The sequence below is a fragment of the Staurois parvus genome, unplaced genomic scaffold (assembly GCF_062004578.1).
Source record: "Staurois parvus isolate SC_StPar_1 unplaced genomic scaffold, SC_StPar_1.0 ptg000571l, whole genome shotgun sequence".
Classification (NCBI taxonomy): domain Eukaryota; kingdom Metazoa; phylum Chordata; class Amphibia; order Anura; family Ranidae; genus Staurois; species Staurois parvus.
In genome coordinates, this window is record NW_028318367.1 from 894,555 (window position 1) to 909,430 (window position 14,876).

The window sequence follows — 14,876 nt, forward strand, 5'->3', positions numbered from 1 at the left end:
CGAGGAGTCAGGCACCCCACTGGACCCGCATAGCACGGGCCTCCAGGGTGTCTCTGAACCCCCCCCGGTGGGCGCAACATGGGAACGAGGCTTCCCATGCTCTGCGCCTGCCAGAGACAAAGGGCGCGCTCCCTGAGCACGGCCAGAGTGAGGGGGGCGTGCCTCGTTGCCCCGACAACCCGACACTGGACCGGCCATTGCCAGGGCAACCAGGAAGCATCCTGCTCCGGCATAAGAGGACCAGAGCGGGACCCGGGAGGTTGTTAGTCCCCTGCACATCACTGTGAGTAGCTGTTGGAAGGTCTGAGCTGAGGCCAGACCCCCAAAGCCAGACCCTGCTGAGTACTTTGCTGATCCCTGGGGGCTAGAGGTGCCTGCTGTCTGCTGTGTACCAAAGAATACTCCTGCCTGCTATCCATTGTGTGCCAACGAGTACTCCTGCCTGCTATCCGCTGTGTGCCAAAGAGTACTCCTGCCTGCTATCCATTGTGTGCCAACGAGTACTCCTGCCTGCTATCCGCTGTGTGCCAAAGAGTACTCCTGCCTGCTATCCATTGTGTGCCAACGAGTACTCCTGCCTGCTATCCATTGTGTGCCAACGAGTACTCCTGCCTGCTATCCATTGTGTGCCAACGAGTACTCCTGCCTGCTATCCGCTCTGTGCCAATGAGTACTCCTGCCTGCTATCCGCTGTGTGCCAAAGAGTACTCCTGCCTGCTATCCGCTGTGTGCCAAAGAGTACTCCTGCCTGCTATCCGCTGTGTGCCAATGAATACTCCTGCCTGCTATCCGCTGTGTACCAAAGAGTACTCCTGCCTGCTATCCATTGTGTGCCAACGAGTACTCCTGCCTGCTATCCATTGTGTGCCAACGAGTACTCCTACCTGCTATCCATTGTGTGCCAACGAGTACTCCTACATGCTTTCCCCTGTGTGCCAATGAGTACTCCTGCCTTCTATCCGCTCTGTGCCAATGAGTACTCCTGCCTGCTATCCGCTGTGTGCCAACGAGTACTCCTGCCTTCTATCCGCTCTGTGCCAATGAGTACTCCCGCCTGCTATCTGCTGTGTGCCAACGAGTACTCCCGCCTGCTATCCGCTGTGTACCAACGAGTACTCCCGCCTGCTATCCGCTGTGTGCCAACGAGTACTCCCGCCTGCTATCCGCTGTGTGCCAACGAGTACTCCTGCTTACTATCCATTGTGTGCTAACGAGTACTCCTGCCTACTATCCATTGTGTGCCAACGAGTACTCCTGCCTGCTATCCGCTCTGTGCCAATGAGTACTCCTGCCTGCTATCCGCTGTGTGCCAACGAGTACTCCTGCTTACTATCCATTGTGTGCTAACGAGTACTCCTGCCTACTATCCATTGTGTGCCAACGAGTACTCCTGCCTGCTATCCGCTCTGTGCCAATGAGTACTCCTGCCTGCTATCCGCTGTGTGCCAACGAGTACTGCTACCTGCTATCCGCTGTGTGCCAACGAGTACTCCTGCCTGCTATCCGCTGTGTGCCAACGAGTACTCCTGCCTGCTATCCGCTGTGTGCCAACGAGTACTCCTGCCTGCTATCCGCTGTGTGCCAACGAGTACTCCTGCCTGCTATCCGCTGTGTGCCAACGAGTACTCCTGCCTGCTATCCGCTGTGTGCCAACGAGTACTCCTGCCTGCTATCCGCTCTGTGCCAATGAATACTCCTGCCTGCTATCCGCTGTGTGCCAACGAGTACTCCTGCCTGCTATCCGCTCTGTGCCAATGAATACTCCTGCCTGCTATCCGCTGTGTGCCAACGAGTACTCCCGCCTGCTATCCGCTGTGTGCCAACGAGTACTCCCGCCTGCTATCCGCTGTGTGCCAATGAATACTCCTGCCTGCTATCCACTGTGTGCTCATGAGTACTCCTGCCTGCTGTTCGCTGTGTGCCCGAGGTTACTCCTGCCTAAACCGTGAGTGTTCAGACCCGCCTGTCTGAACTACCCCCCATGGGTCTCCCTATTTTCCCTGCCTGGACTGTCCATGAATCCCCCTATTACCTTGCCTGGACTGGCCCCATTGAATGCCCCTATTTTCCCTGCTTGGACTGCCGTTGAATTTCCCTCTTGTCCTGTCTGGTCTGCCCCATTGAACACTCAGACCTTTCCTACCTGGACTGCCCCATTGAACACTCAGACCTTTCCTACCTGGACTGCCCCATTGAACACTCATACCTTTCCTACCTGGACTGCCCCATTGAACACTCATACCTTTCCTACCTGGATTGCCCCATTGAACACTCAGACCTTTCCTACCTGGACTGCCCCATTGAACACTCATACCTTTCCTACCTGGACTGCCCCATTGAACACTCATACCTTTCCTACCTGGACTGCCCCATTGAACACTCATACCTTTCCTACCTGGATTGCCCCATTGAACACTCAGACCTTTCCTACCTGGACTGCCCCATTGAACACTCATACCTTTCCTACCTGGACTGCCCCATTGAACCTCCCTATTACCTTTGCCGGAACTGCCTGCTTGGATTAATACTTGCTCAGGCCATTGATACCCAAATTGCCCTATCGTGGGACGGATTACAATTGTTTTGGGCTCCTCCCCTCTCTTCCCCTTTTGGGTACCCAGACGCTACCTTCCTACCCTGATTGAGTGCCTCCCATAGTTCAATACAGCTTTGTGTGTTTATCATCCTCCGTGTGTGTTGTGTCCTGCCTACACTTCCGTCACACAAGGGAACTAGGAAATGGCTCCTCTGATCTCCTACCAGGTCATTTCTTTATTCATGGACCTTAGTCAGAGAGTGAGGAAACAACCTGAACTGTCTTTTATAGGAGGGACAGTGATGGGGGGATTATAGGACGAGGGTCCCCACCCCCTCTATCACTCATCACCATCTTCCCAACACAAGAAGTACTGCACTTCCTTATTTAGTCCATGATTTAGTCATGAAGAACAGCGGGGCTGAGCCCCACCAGAGGTCAGAGAGTGAGGATGGGGGGAGAACAACCAAGATGAAGACTGGACTGATCCTGAAGACCACCATCATTGGGGTATTGACTCCTCCCTCATTATCACTTTCTGTTTAAGGGTCCAAAGTTGGAGGATGTTATCACATTATTATCACCATGTAAAAGTCTGTGCTCCAATCACATCATCCGATATAAAATGTCCAGCTGGGAGGAAATGGGGGGAACAAAAGAGAATCCATATTATGTGTATATATAGCAGTGGGGGGAGGGGGGAGAGCAGAAGTCAGGACTATGTAATGTACAACATAGAGTATATAGTGCAGGAGTCAGGAGTATGTAATGTACAACATAGAGTATATAGTGCAGGGGTCAGGAGTATGTAATGTACAACATAGAGTATATAGTGCAGGGGTCAGGAGTATGTAATGTACAACATAGAGTATATAGTGCAGGGGTCAGGAGTATGTAATGTACAATATATATTATACAGTGTAAGGGTCAGGACTCATAATATTGTATTCAGTAATCAGTGGAAGATTAAATGTTTACTGTAGACAAGTTGCAGAGATCCCACACCGCTGCCTCCCATCTCCTGAGACTGCACTCAGTGACTTGGGTCTGAGACACTACAGACATATCCCTCCACCCGGCACAGCCAGCAGACCACAGAGCAAGGAACCCTGGGAGAATTGTTCTGTCAGAGATCTTACTAGATCCGGCCATGGGGAAGAATATCCAAATCACACACCCCAGGTGTCTAGGTCTAGTAACACTTATATTGAAAATCAACATTTTGCTGCCAGCTGAGCCCCAGAACCTCCATAAATCCAGTCTAGATACATAAATTGTGTCTGCAGCACAGAGAAGGAAGATTATCCGAGAGAAATCCAGGAATACAGGACGGGGAACACAGCTCAGGAAAGTGACCAGGGGATTACAGGCTGATATCACCCAGTCCCCGCCCTACTCTGGACCAATCAGTGAGCAGTATGGGTGGAGGAATGGATTTAGTGTTCATGACCCACCTGTGCTGATCTCTGTAGGAGTGTCCTCCTCTATAAATGTCCCCGTTATTCCATCCTCCTCCATAGACTGCTGATCATCCCTCACATACGCCTCTTCTTCTTCTGATTGCACCTCAACTTTTATATCTATCAGATCTTCAACCTAAAACAAAATAATAATAGAAGAGCTCATCTGTAAAACATAAACACCAATATTGTGGCATCACATTAAAAAATCACTTCTATGAGTCCATTTTCTGAATGCTCCATCCCACCAACCTTGTAATGGTGAGGGATGGTGTGATCTTCCTGTGTGGAATCCCGGGAATACAGAGGACGGGGACATCTCTCTGGGGGGTTCCTGGTATTAGGTGGCTCCATCATATCCTTGTGTCCTTCTGAAAACTCCTCCATCACTCCATACTCCTCATCCTCCTCTTTATACTCTTCTTTAACATCAATATTATCATCCCCGAGGATTCCACTCTGAAAGATATAATAAAACATTCATTGTAACAAACATGCTGTGTATAAATCACAACTACCAATAATTGTCATCATCTACCTGATGATGGTGAGGGATGGTGTGACCTTCCTGTGTGGAATCCCGGGAATACAGAGGACGGGGACATCTCTCTGGTGGGTTCCCATGACTGGATCCATCTGTAGGAAACACACACACTGACTGAATCCATTGTTTCTATGTGTTTATCAGATGATGGGGGATCTAGGTGGATCCTCCGTACTGCTCTCTCCTTTACAATAAAGTCTCCTCTTACCCGGTGATGTGAGGGGCGGCTGATTGTCCATCATGACGTCCTTGTAGAGATCCTTGTGTCCTTCTAAATACTCCCACTCCTCCATGGAGAAATAGACAGTGACACCCTGACACCTTATAGGAACCTGACACACACAATGATACAGTCACCATCCAGACACATCCCTTGTCTGTTACTGGAGAATGTCCCAGAATTCCCGGCACCGCTCACCTCTCCTGTCAGCAGCTCAGTGATCTCTCTGGTGACTTCTAGAATCTTCTTCTTCTTTCTCTCTTCTATCAGGGAGGGAGGTGGAGGCAATGTGATGTCATATGATCTCCAGACTTCACAGGAGGAAAACTCTACATCTGAACACAAATAGTCACATCAAATGATATTCCCAGAATCCTCCTCACCTCTCCATTCAGGTCTCCATTTTATTAAAGCCCCACTTCAGGCTGAGGTATAATTCCCCCCCACAGGACCCCCACACTACGCAGGGTATAAAGAATTCTGATGTCATTATACACAATGCAGGACCAACAGTTCTGTTTTGCTTATGAGGATGCCAAGGGACCCCACATCCTAATACCATAGAATAAAAAAAGGAGCCAAATGGAGGGACATTGGGGGGAAGAGCTGTGAAGTCAGTGTGATGTCATAGGATTCTCCATTCCCGCCACTTATAAAAGTGGTATAATCCACTGGTATAGACTGATGAGGTGAGAAGGTGACACAGCTCCACAATGAGGAGAATGTTCCGGCCCCGGAAGTGGGGGATGTTCTGCCCCTGAAGGGGTTAATCTGGGTTCCCACACTATATATGTGTGTATCATCATCTGCTGGAGATAAAAGACGTCACAGTGACTATGGAGGAAGAGGATGGACATGACTATGGAGGAAGAGGACGGACATGACGGGGGGTTAATGGGTGTAAATAGGAAATAACATCTTATTACCTCCTCTGCTGCCACTTCCAGCAACGTCTCCTCTCTACTTCCCCCCAACTCAGCTTTCACCCAGAACTTCCTGTCTGTACCTGACATCACTTCCTGCCTGTAACTGACATCACTTCCTGTCTTCCATAGAGACTTCCTGTGTGGGCAGAAGTGAGATCCCCACCTTGTGGAGCTCAGAGGAACTGCAGCCCCGAGAAGCGTCTGGTAGTGTGACCCCGGCCTTGTGCTGGGTGTGTATGGACTGTAGATCCTTGTGTAGGGAGGAAATGACTCCTATCTGTGACTGCTGTAACCTGCTGACTGGCATCTCCTGTGAAATCTGACACTGGCACTGGATACACACAAGGCAGTCAGGGATTTCAGCCCCTCCCTTCTCCTCTCAGACTGTAATACAGAGAGAGCCAATCAGAAGAAGTATTAAAGGAGTCAATGACAGGGACTTTCTCAAGCAGGAGGTGCAGCTGCAAAGCATTGTGGGATATGCAGTCTTGAACAGAAATGGCCTGATAGGTTGATATGAGGGATGGAACTACAGAGACCAGCATGCTTAGTGAGCAGAGTGAAGGACTCCATCTTGTTTTTCCTGAGGGGAGGCAGTCTGCATGTGGCAGGAGACAGTCTGGACCTGGCAGAGAAGTGCTCAGGGTCAGTTCACTCCATGTTTAGGTATCTGCATCAGTCAGGGAACATCCAACCTGAGAGATGTGGCCTACAGTACAGTGCCTACACCGACAGTGTGAAGGGCTCATCGTGAGGTGACCACAGGAGCCGGTCATTTCCAGGACCATGGTTTGGGCCTTAATCCCAGGATCTGGTGAGAGGGATTTTGCCCCCTGGCAGATGACAGGAACATGGCACACAGAGACATGACACTTCTCCCATACTCACCAGGCACTGGGTTGTGTAGATGGTCCTGCTATACAGACACAGTGTTTGCTTTGCTATACAAATCCTGCCACGGGATTACAATGATACTTTACCATAGGAGTGTAAGTGCACCAATGAAAGTGTCTCGCTGAAGACCCCAACATTCATCCTGTTACCAAGAGACTTAACCCCTTCCCACCGACGCCTCCCGGCACTTTAAGAGATTCAGATGCCGGGAGGCGGGGCGGTTGGGGCGTGGTTTAGGAATCATGTGACTGCCGTGATGACACGTCACGGCGGTCACATGATCGGGAAAGGTCCCGATCGAAAGAGCGGACCGGGATCTTTCCGCGAGTACCACACATGTGTGCTGGGAGAGCGCAGGGCGCGCGCTCTCAGCGCATATGTATTTAGTTACATGGACGCAAATGTGCGGCTGCTCGGCGTCTAGGCCCAGATGCCGGGCAGCCACACATTTGTGTGCGGCCGGCGCAAAGGGGTTAGGTTACTGGTGCCATATGGGCACGCGCATGCGTATTCAGGCCTCTATATTGCATGGTGTGGGAGGGAATAGCTCTACCTTGGAAAGTAGCTATGAAGCATCAGTTGGGCGCAGTGTTTGCCTATTGGGCTTGTGGTGTCGGGGGTTAGAAGGGAGAAGTCTGACTCAACAGAATCATCCTTCTGCTCTCCAGGCACACCTAGGATTGACACAGGGGGTGATGCCAGTTAAAGGGGTGGGAGATTAGTGAACATTCTCTCCTGGATCTCCCCTTCCTTCATTGAACATTTACTTCTGGATTTCCACTTCCCATGGTGAACATTCACTCCTGGATTTCTCCCTCCTGGAGTGAGCATTCGCTCACGGATCTCCCCTTCCTTTAGTGAATGTTCGCTCCTGGATCCCCCTTCCTTCAGTGAACATTGACTGGTGGATATCAGAGGATGGGGAGACATCAGAGGTCTATCAGCTTCATCTGAGAATGGGGGAGACATCAAAATGTCCATCAGCTTCATTGTAGAACAAGGGAGACATCAGAGGTTCATCAGCTTCATCAGAGGATAGGCAGACATCAGAGGTCCATCAGCCTCATTGGAGACAGGGGAGACATCAGAGGTCCATCAGCTTCATCGTAGGACAAGGAAGACATCTGAGGTCCATCAGCTTTATTGGATGACAGAGGAGTCATCAGAGGCTGTCACAGATCCCACCCACATGCACACGCCCACAGTGACTAGCTAACCGAGGCGTGCATGTCTGGCCATGACTTGGTGTAAAGAGGGAATGAGGGGGACTTATTTTGTCACAGCCCGCACTACCTCTCCTCTCATATTAGGACCCATGCAGTTTACGTTGTCTATATGGAGGAGATGTAGGGTTAGATTCATCCTAGGCTCTAAGTGTTCCCCCTTGACCAACATCATTTTTAATCCAAGTCTCCCAGATGGTCTGGCCATTGGTCGAGTCCGTCCTCCTTGGGCTGAGGCTAATCTATTCCAATTGCAACATTTGGTCAATCCCGTAATTCACAACCTTAAAGCCTTCCCTGACATTCAAAAAGCTGCTCGCATTCCACCCCATCAGTATTTTATCTACAGATACAACACATTTTTGCCTCCAAAGCCTCTTCTCTGACTCTTGAACAACCTACCCCTTTAGATCATATCTGCATCCAAGGCCCACACCACCGGGACATCATTTCCGCTACGTATACATTGCTGGTAGATGTCGCCCTTTTTCTATTGGTTCTCCCCTTTATATGTGTAAATGGTCCCGTTTCCTTCAATGTGATATTGGGTTGGATCAATGGAGTAGGATTTGGGAGGCCTCTTCTAAATCTTCTATGTGTGTAATGTATACAGAAAATCCTTCTAAGACCCCCATGTTTTGGTATCGGACCCCTGAGGTTCTCCATGATAGTAACCTGAATGTTTCTTCTGTTTGCTGGTGTTGTGGGACGGAAACTGACACTCTTTTCCACATTTTTTGGGATTGCCGGTCCATTGCGCCCTTTTGGGGGAGGTGCTTACCCCATTGTGGTGACTTCTGCGGGCTCCTGTCCCTTTTGAGCCCATTTACTTTCTGTTGGGTCTACCTTTTCGGGTCTCTCTAAATGTGCGAGGAAACTTTCCACCTACATGAGGGCAGCCAGGAGAACCATTCCCATGCATTGGCTGTCTTCTATGTCCCCCATGTTACCGGCACTGATGAAGGTCAGAGCAGAAATGAGAAAGTTGGAGTACCTACCTGCTTTACACCCTGCTACTGTCCCTGCGCTGGAGGCAGTTCAGGACCCACGGGACACCTATGACACCGATCTGTCTGCTCCGATCGTTTGTGATTGATGGCCATGTCACTGTTTTGTATTGACATTGTATGTTCTTATGTACCTCTCATCGATGACCTGCTTTATCAGCCTTCTCTCCCTCTCTGCTTTTATTTTACATTTACCTTTGTGGCTGCTTGTTGTAATGTGTGATATAGAGAGGGAAATGGGTGCTAATAGGCTGCAGGAGATCCTCTGAGACATAGAAAGGGAAATGGGAGCTAATAGGCTGCAGGAGATCCGCTAAGACATAGAAAGGGAAATGGGTGCTAATAGGCTGCAGTAGATCCGCTGAGACATAGAGAGGGAAATGGGTGCTAATAGGCTGCAGGAGATCTGCTGAGACATAGAGAGGGAAATGGGTGCTAATAGGCTGCAGGAGATCTGCTGAGACAATGAAATGTGTATGAAATGGATGGATGTGCAGACACTCCCAGAAGATGATGTCATTATGAGTGGATTGATATATATTTTTGCATTGTCCCCCCCAGAAGGATCAGGTTTGGCGGGATCGCTCTCATTAGCTATACATTTGTATTTTGTGTTCTGTGTTTGTAAGACTTTTCTATATGTAATAAGAGATGTTTGTTGAACAGTTGGTTACATAAGAGTTACATTTATTTCTTCTTCCTTTATTCAGTAATGTTTCATCTCCCGTAGTATCCCTGTAAGGTACATATTATACAGGAAGGGGGATTATGGGATGGATCTCGGGGCTGCAGTTCCTCTGATCTCCACAAGGTGGGGATCTCACCTATACTCACACAGGAAGTCTTTATGGAATGCAGACAGGAAGTGATGTCAAGGATAGACAGGAAGTGATGTCAGGTATAGACAGGAAGTGATGTCAGGCACAGACAGGAAGTTCCAGATGAGAGGTGAGGCGGGAAAAAGTATATCAGAGACGTTGGTGGAAGTGGCAGCAGAGGAGGTAATAAGATGTAATTTCCTATTTACAACAAATGTATATAAATCTGAGGCTCTTTTAGGAATGTTTGTGGCTTTAAAAAAATGAAAGGGGCTTTATAGCAACTTAAATGTGTAATATGTGTAACATTGTTCTGTGTATCTCCTCCTCCCCTCCCCCGCCTGTCTCCAGCACTGCACCCGGGGACTAGCAGGGAGGGGAGAGACCTTGCAGTGTAATGAGAACCGATTGGCTGCTCCTCAGGAAAGGGGAGTGTCCGGCTTATCCTTCCTCCTTTCACTCCCAGAGCCTTTTTTGCACATTTAAAAAATCATTTTATCCTGAAGATGACACAAAACCCCCCAAATATCGATTTTCTGAAAGTAGAGACTTTAGAGAATAAAATAGCGGCAGTTCTAATTTTTTATGTCACAAAATATTATCACAAAGTCTAGGAAATGCCAAATTTCAGTAAAAAATACACTTAAGCTGATTTCAGGGCACAAAAAGCAATAAATGACCCATTTATGTGTAATAATATAAAAGCCGAGGTTGCAGCGAGTAAATAGATATCCAACATGTCAAACCTTAAGTTGTGTGTGCTGAAATGGTGACAACCTTTAGTCCCGGTATTATCTATAGGGGACACATTTATAGCCCCTTCTAGGTCATCAGTATAGAGTACGGAGGAGGTCTGCTCCTAGAATTATCCTCTCATTCTGGTGTGACCGGCGATATGTAACGTGTATCACAATCAATGTTATCACGTGTAGGCGCTCCAGTGTGTGCTCTTACGTTTGGGCGTGCATATATGTGGGGGTGGGGGGTAGGAGTTATGTACTTGGGTGTAACTTTAATTCTTTACAATTAAAAAAAAGCATTTTTACTTAATGGGACAAAGTCCTCTATGTGATGACTTTTGATGACAGGTTCTCTTTATTGAGACATCCAGGGTCTAAAAGACCCCCAATGTTCCCCTGTACTCCATTGGATGTAATGTAGAGCACATCGCACCGCATTACATTCTTTGCTGGCCTCAATGGTCGGGAAATCTGTCATAACATCACTTCTGGGTCAGGACAAGAAGGGAGTGAATGTGTCCGCTCTCCTCCGTCCCCTCTACCCTCCGGCACCCGCTGACCCGGGCCCACAGATGGGCAAGCAGAGCCGGGGAAGCATAGTAGGTACAGGAGAGGTTCACACACACGGGGTAGCAGAGGCTGGCACCTGAAAGGAGAGCCCTGTGGCTTGCCCTCAGCAGGGATAAAGATTAAACACAATACTTGCCCGGCCCCCAGAACTACATGTCCCGGGCGTCGGGTGATGTAAAGTGACCATCCCTGCATGATGAGCCGACATTGACCTCACAGCACTGCCTCAGAGCAAACTAGTCATAGGAAGGATCAGATTTATCATTCCTTGTCTGCAGATCTAAAACTCATCAAAACCAGTTCAGAGACCAAACAAACCCAACAGAGAAAAGGGGCCCCGGACCCCAAAATTGTAGTAAACACTAAACAGTCCAAACTAAATGTGTTCCCATGGGGGAGTAGTTCTTCAATGTCCAGCAACCCTCCTATTCCCCCCTCACATCCACATCCTATTATTGTGTGACCAATACCATCCAAATCATTCTTACTTTCATTTCCCAAAGTTATCCGTCTACAAGGAGACCTGTATAGATCACATGATGACACCAATGAGGATGGAGGAGGACCGGAGTCACATGACTGAGAAGATACTAAACCTCACCCTGGAGATCATCTACCTGCTGACCGGAGAGGTGAGGAGGATTCTGGGAGGTCACATGACATCACTCTGATCTGTATTAAAAAAACACTGACCGGAGAGGTGAGGAGGATTCTGGGAGGTCACATGGCATCACTCTCATCTCTATTAATACAACACAGACCTGACCGGAGAGGTGAGGAGGATTCTGGGAGGTCACATGACATCACTCTTATCTCTATTAATAAAACACAGACCTGACCGGAGAGGTGAGGAGGATTCTGGGAGGTCACATGACATCACTTATCTCTATTAATAAAACACAGACCTGACCGGAGAGGTGAGGAGGATTCTGGGAGGTCACATGTCATCACTCTGATCTCTATTAATAAAACACAGACCTGACCGGAGAGGTGAGGAGGATTCTGGGAGGTCACATGACATCAATCTTATCTCTATTAATAAACACAGACCTGACCGGAGAGGCGAGGAGGATTCTGGGAGGTCACATGACATCACTCTTGTCTATTCTGGTCAATAGACCATTTTATTTTTGCACACATTTAGATGATGTCAGGTGGTTGATATTGTTTTATTTGTCTCCTGATCTGTAGGATTATGTTGTAAAGAAGAAGTCTAGTGGGGAGCCAATCTCAGGAGGATGGAGCAGAACCCGGAGCCTCACCATGGTGCCTCCATCTCATTCTCTGATACCTGAGAGGGAGAAAGAGCAGAAGATTCTGGAACTGACCACCATGATGGTCCATCAGCTGACAGGAGAGGTGAGCGGTGCCGGGAATTCTGGGACATTCTCCAGTAACAGACAAGGGATGTGTCTGGATGGTGACTGTATCATTGTGTGTGTCAGGTTCCTATAAGGTGTCAGGGTGTCACTGTCTATTTCTCCATGGAGGAGTGGGAGTATTTAGAAGGACACAAGGACCTCTACAAGGACGTCATGATGGACCATCAGCAGACTTTGGGTTTTGTGAAGATTGTAAGGAAGGAATTTCCCCGGAATGAGACGATATTGAAGCTCACCCTGGAGATCCTCAGCCTGCTGACTGGAGAGGTGAGTGTAATGAAGGGGTTAAATCTGACTGGGCTGTACACTGGGAGGGATTCAGAGTCACTTGAAGTCTTCTGATGTTCTGTAATCAATAACGACATCCACACAAGTACTATGAATACATAAAGTGTCCGGACTCTATGAGATTTGGTTATAGCACAAGATGGCGGCATTGGTTATAGAAGAGAACAATCTCAGCTTTAGTCCAATCAGAGAGACCCATGATTACCAGCATGCCACGCCCACTGACCACTAAATCCATGGGTGACATTTCCTGGTGGGTCAGTGAGCCTTACTAGTAAACCATTAGTGACTCTATTATATGACTTCTAGAAGGAGCTATAAATCTGACCCCATTGTCATCATATCATTGGATGGAGATGTCTGTCCTTTGCTGAGTCGGCACATTGTGGCCAATCCCTGGAGAATAAATCTAGAGCTGACCATAGAAGTGAGGGATTATGGGAGAGTGAGATTTATCTTTGTATCACACAGAACTGTACAGGAGTCATGAAGAAATCTACCGACAATGACACCAGAAGGAGATCTCATCGTATGACCACAAGATCCTCGAGAATCCAGAATCCCATCACCATCCCCCCACCTCCATCCCTGATCCCTACAAGACAGAAGACACAGAAGATTCTAGAAGTCACTAAGAAGATGATGGAGCTGCTGACAGGAGAGGTGAGCGGTGCCGGGAATTCTGGGACATTCTCCAGTAACAGACAAGGGATGTGTCTGGATGGTGACTGTATCATTGTGTGTGTCAGGTTCCTATAAGGTGTCAGGGTGTCACTGTCTATTTCTCCATGGAGGAGTGGGAGTATTTAGAAGGACACAAGGATCTCTACAAGGACGTCATGATGGACAATCAGCCGCCCCTCACATCACCGGGTAAGAGGAGACTTTATTGTAAAGGAGAGAGCAGTACGGAGGATCCACCTAGATCCCCCATCATCTGATAAACACATAGAAACAATGGATTCAGTCAGTGTGTGTGTTTCCTACAGATGGATCCAGTCATGGGAACCCACCAGAGAGATGTCCCCGTCCTCTGTATTCCCGGGATTCCACACAGGAAGGTCACACCATCCCTCACCATCATCAGGTAGATGATGACAATTATTGGTAGTTGTGATTTATACACAGCATGTTTGTTACAATGAATGTTTTATTATATCTTTCAGAGTGGAATCCTCGGGGATGATAATATTGATGTTAAAGAAGAGTATAAAGAGGAGGATGAGGAGTATGGAGTGATGGAGGAGTTTTCAGAAGGACACAAGGAGATGATGGAGCCACCTAATACCAGGAACCCACCAGAGAGATGTCCCCGTCCCCTGTATTCCCGGGATTCCACACAGGAAGGTCACACCATCCCTCACTATTACAAGGTTGGTGGGATGGAGAATCTAGAACATGGACTTGTAGAGACTATGGGCTCCAATCACAAAGCGGTATCTTCCCGTATCCCAGTATGTAGTAAGATGCTGCATTCTGTTTTTTAGTAGTGAATCCTGCGGGTAATTTACCACTGGTGTCCTTAGCAACACTTGTAAATAGCTTGTTGTTAAGGAGAGGGCAGCCGCCAGTGTCCCCAACAACCAGTAAACAAGGAGCGGACGGCCGCCAAGTTCCCTGCTGACAGCTGTGACAGGTCTGGTATGGATTTTGAGGGGAACCCCGATGCCAAAAAAATAAAATTAAAGGAGTGAGTTCCCCTCCAAAATCAATACCAGACCCTTAGTGAGTGCCCACCTTCCTCCTGAACCATACCAGGCCACATATTCTCAACATGGGGTGGGTGCTTCAGGGCAGGGGCACTCTGCGCCCCCAAAAGCACCTTGTCCCCATGGCGATGGGGACAAGGGTCCCTTCTTCACAACCCTGGGCAGTGGTTGTGGGGGGGCTTTGGGTGGGGGACTTATTGGAATCTGGAAGCCACCTTTAACATGGAGGCCCCCAGATCCCGCCCCCCCACAATGTGAATGAGTTTAGAGTACATAGTACCCCTATTCATTCACCAAACAGTGTAGTGTAAAAAAAAACACTGGAATAAATTTTTGACAAAACAAAAATAAAGAGCAATATCCCCCTGATGTAGATCCATCGATGATCCAATCACGATACTCGCTGTCATCGCTGAAAAAACAAAGCTCCCCTCCTGACATCTGACAGCTTTGTCGCCTCCCACTTCTAAATAAACTAAGGAATGCTACTACCCTGTGACATCACTGGGTGGCCTTGCCCTCTTGTTACGTCACCAATACAACATGCCCCGGTCAGTGA

The 14,876-nt window shown here is 48.4% G+C and overlaps 2 protein-coding genes across 2 annotated transcripts in view; both read left to right on the forward strand.

The window, feature by feature from the left end:
* The window catches only part of LOC149450562 (uncharacterized), a 191,811-nt gene that overhangs the window by 166,308 nt on the left and 10,627 nt on the right, over positions 1–14,876 (forward strand). The gene's annotated exons all lie outside the window — the stretch shown is intronic.
* LOC149450564 (uncharacterized) lies at positions 12,146–13,508 on the forward strand. The gene is made up of 2 exons (XM_089691767.1): positions 12,146–12,587; positions 13,080–13,508. The coding sequence occupies exons 1-2, from the start codon at positions 12,423–12,425 to the stop codon at positions 13,365–13,367; spliced, it is 453 nt and encodes a 150-aa protein (XP_089547893.1). The 5' UTR covers positions 12,146–12,422; the 3' UTR covers positions 13,368–13,508.